Consider the following 3,613-nt stretch of genomic DNA (forward strand, 5'->3'; position numbering starts at 1 on the left):
CCGGGGCCTCGGGTGCTCCGGGCCTGTGCCCGCGCCACCCCAGCCTCTGCTTGTGCCGTCACTGGGCTCCCCTCACCTGCCATGACAGTCACCAGTCCCCTCTTCTTCTAAGGTCGTGAGTCAGTGGATGGACATCTGCTGAGACCCTGTTTCCAAATGACCCATGTCCACAGACTCCGGGGCTTAGGACTTGGCGCTGCTTTGGGGGCACGAGTCACCCGCACAGGTGGCAGTGGGCCCACAGAGCCGACGGCCTGGCCCCTCTGTGTTACTGCAGACAAACCCATGGGGACCATCCTTCCTCCTTTTTAGTGACTCAGAAGCCCAGGGTTTGGCGAAGTTGTGAGCAAAGGAAGAAGCCTTTGTTGTCTTTCCTCAAGGGACGCCTGCCCAGACCACCGCCCGTTTGGCCGACCTCCTACTCCACCTTTGAGTTCTGCTGACCCCAACACCCCTAATGTTTCATTGCACCTTAAACATCGCATGGAAGGGATGCTCTTGACATAAGTCCTCCTGGACTGGCTCCACCCTCCAGAACGTCATTTAACTGGTCCAGGAGGCAGCAGTCCCCTCTTTGGGCTGGTCCGGAGGTGTCCTGGCTCCCAGGCGGGGTGCCTCGGCCCCAGGCAGTCCCCGGGAAGAAGGCGAGGCCTAACATGTCCCCTCCCGCCTCCAGCGCATCCTGGAGCTGGAAGCCATGCTGTACGATGCCCTGCAGCAGGAGGCCGGGGCCAAAGTGGCTGAGCTGCTGTCCGAGGAGGAGCGCGAGAAGCTCGGGGTGGCGGTGGAGCAGTGGAAGCGCCAGGTCATGAGCGAGCTGCGCGAGCGGGACGCCCAGATCCTGCGGGAGCGCATGGAGCTTTTGCAACTGGCGCAGCAGGTGAGAGAGAGGCATGGTGCCTCGGGGCGGGGCACCGCGGGGTGGGGCCTACGGGAGGGGTGTGGTGCCGCGGAGCGGGGCCTATGGGAGGGGCGTGGTGCCTCGGGGCGGGGCACTGTGGGGTGGGGCCTACGGGAGGGGCGGGGCATCGCAGGGCCAGGGGTGCCCGGCTGGAGCAGTCCTTCTTGTGACCTTGCCTTCTGATAGCCAGGCCTCCAAGGACCATATCTGCCTGGCCAGGGCCTTCCACTGGCTGGGCCCTCCCATGTGCCCTTGTAGTGACCACATGCCCAGCGGCCAGCCTCTTCACTAGCCTTGGCTGCGGGGGGCCCTCCCAGACTGCCTGTTCCAGATGAGCCTGTTGGGCCGTCCTGCCCAGGCCTCTGGGTGGTACATCCCCCTTCTGGGGCCCCTGATACCAGTCTCTTCCCTGCCTCCTCCCTCAATGGTAAGATCTGAAGCAGGTGTTGTCTGGGGGACAGAGAGCAGTTCCTGGGCCTGGGACTTGGGGACGTCCTCCTGACCTTCAGGCACTTGGCCTTGGGCCAGTCTGGCCAGTCCATTTCTAAGGGGGGATGAGGGACACACCAGACTGGCAGCCTCTGTGTGTAAGCCTTGTCTCCAGGCCCCCGCGTGGGCAGTGGGGCCTGGAAGGAGCCGCGTGGCTCTGTTCCGTGTTCAGATAACCTAGTGAACCCAGGTGTCCTGTGAGTGTCAGGGATGGCGTCTCACCAGAGGACTGTTGGCTACCAGGCCCCTTGCTGTCAGACCCGAGGTGATCAGTGTGAGGACCCCTCACTCCCTTCAGATGGGCAGTGTCAGAGCCCACGTTCATCCAGGGTCCAGGCCAGGCATCCAGGTCGGGCATGGACACACGCGTCCATCTGACCGACTCTGCACCACAATGAAGACTAGGCTTTCCAACTGTGTGGTCAACCTTCCCAGCAAAGCCCTCCCCGTGACTGGCTCCACGATCCTTCAGGCTGATCCTTGGGCTGCTTTAGCGACGTCTGGGAAGGACCATGAATCGGGCCCTTACCGTTTGCTTGGGCTCTAGCATAGTGATTTGTGATCTGAAAGTGCAGGAGGTGGGAGTATGGCCGGGGCTGGGCGGGGGGCGAGGGGGTGCCTGCTCTTTTGTTGGAGCAAAGAGCAGACTTGGAGAAGCTGTGTCAGAGAAACTGAGGCAGGCATGTTTCAGCCGAGGCCCCAGAAGTCGGTGGGGAGGGCAGCCCAAGTCCCCACCCTCTCCCTGCGGACGCTGTGACAGCCGCTCTGTGCATGAGTGAAAATCCTGAAAGGTCTTTTCCCACTTGGTTTCCCAAATATTCTGATTATTGAGGATTTTCCTCCTTTGAACATTGCAGAGAATTAAAGAATTAGAAGAAAGAATAGAAGCCCAGAAGAGGCAAATAAAGGAACTGGAGGAAAAGGTAAGTAAAGTCAGCGTGAACTTCGGGGCTGGCACACAGAGGAGGGCGGTAGCTCCCGGTGCCCCGCAGCACTGGTCTGAGGCTGCGGTGCTGCTGGGCAGAAAGAGGCTCCGAACCAGGGGCCGGAGCGCGGGGTCTGGGAACACCCTGGCCTCGATGACCCAGCCATGCCACCCCGAGGACCGTGCCTCTCATGGCCTCAGTGTCCCAGCCTCAGGGGTACCTGTGGACCAGTGACCAGGGCCCCTTCATGAGAGTCCTTTACTGCGGTTCCTGAGCTGGGAAGCTCTGGGTGCTGGGGTACAGCTGGCTTGGGGCCATGTGACTCGAGGTCAGGGAGAACCGTCCAGCTCTTCCCCCAGCCCCTGGCTCTGTGAGTCCCAGCAAGGTGGGTGGGGTGCCCGTGGGGGCAGTCCTGGCTCTTCCTGTGGGGTTCCCGAGCTCTAGGACAGTTAGATGTTTTATTTTATTTTTAATTTAAATTTTGTTTTCTGTGATTTAGGATGTTTCAGTGGCTTCTGGTGGGCTTTCCTGGTGGCTCAGCAATAGAGAAACTGCCTGCAATGCAGGAGACGTGGGTTCAATCCCTGGGTTGGGGAGATCCCTTGGAGAAGGAAATGGCAACCCACTCCATATTCTGGCCTGGGAAACCCCGTGCCAAGGAGCCTGGCGGGCTACAGTCCAGGGGGTTGCAGAGAGTCGGACGCACCTGAGCAACTAGCACAAGGACCGAGGGCCCCTCCGCCCGGCAGCCCCTGGAGCTGGTCCCCGCCTGCCCTGCCCACCCTCTTGTGGACAAAACCGGCCCCTTCCGTGGGCACTCTACCGCCATCTGCCGAACAGTCTTGGTGGTAACTTGCAAATCCGGAGCCGAGACAGGCCCCTGGAGCCCTAGGGGTGGGGCACGACTTGCCAGGCAGAGAGGAGCCTGGGAGCAAAGACGCTCCTGCCCCCTGTTGGGGGGGTGGGGGCGGCAGACAGGCACCAGGCTCGAGGGCGCTGGGGAGGGGAGGGGAGTGCACAGCCTCACGATGGTGCCGTCCCTGCCTCCTTTTCCATCTTAAAATGAGAGCATTTGTTTGCATTAAATGCTCGAATTGTTTAAATTGGATGTTTACTCTTTTAATCTAGCTGAAGGGGCTCCGCTTTTCCAAGCAGCTGTACCGCGGCCAGATTTTCTCTTGTCTCTAAATTGGCCAGGCCCCTCCCCCAGCCCAAAAGGAGGGTTTCTGAGCGTGAAATCTGTTCAGCATGTTGGCTGTGGTTTATCACTTATAATGGGACTGAGACCAAAATATTG

At 60.3% G+C, this 3,613-nt stretch overlaps 1 protein-coding gene across 2 annotated transcripts in view; it reads left to right on the forward strand.

Moving 5' to 3' along the window:
* The window catches only part of JAKMIP3 (Janus kinase and microtubule interacting protein 3), a 33,865-nt gene extending 31,200 nt beyond the window's left edge, over positions 1 to 2,665 (forward strand). For both annotated transcript variants that reach the window (XM_040254816.1, XM_040254817.1), the window contains exons 19-20: positions 677 to 880; positions 2,248 to 2,665. In XM_040254816.1, coding sequence (XP_040110750.1) covers positions 677 to 880; positions 2,248 to 2,550 — 507 coding nt within the window. In that variant the 3' untranslated portion in view covers positions 2,551 to 2,665. The remainder of the gene's footprint in view (positions 1 to 676; positions 881 to 2,247) is intronic.
* The last annotated feature ends 948 nt before the right edge of the window (positions 2,666 to 3,613 follow it).

The sequence above is a fragment of the Oryx dammah genome, unplaced genomic scaffold (assembly GCF_014754425.2).
Source record: "Oryx dammah isolate SB20612 unplaced genomic scaffold, SCBI_Odam_1.1 HiC_scaffold_14, whole genome shotgun sequence".
NCBI classification, from domain to species: Eukaryota; Metazoa; Chordata; class Mammalia; order Artiodactyla; family Bovidae; genus Oryx; species Oryx dammah.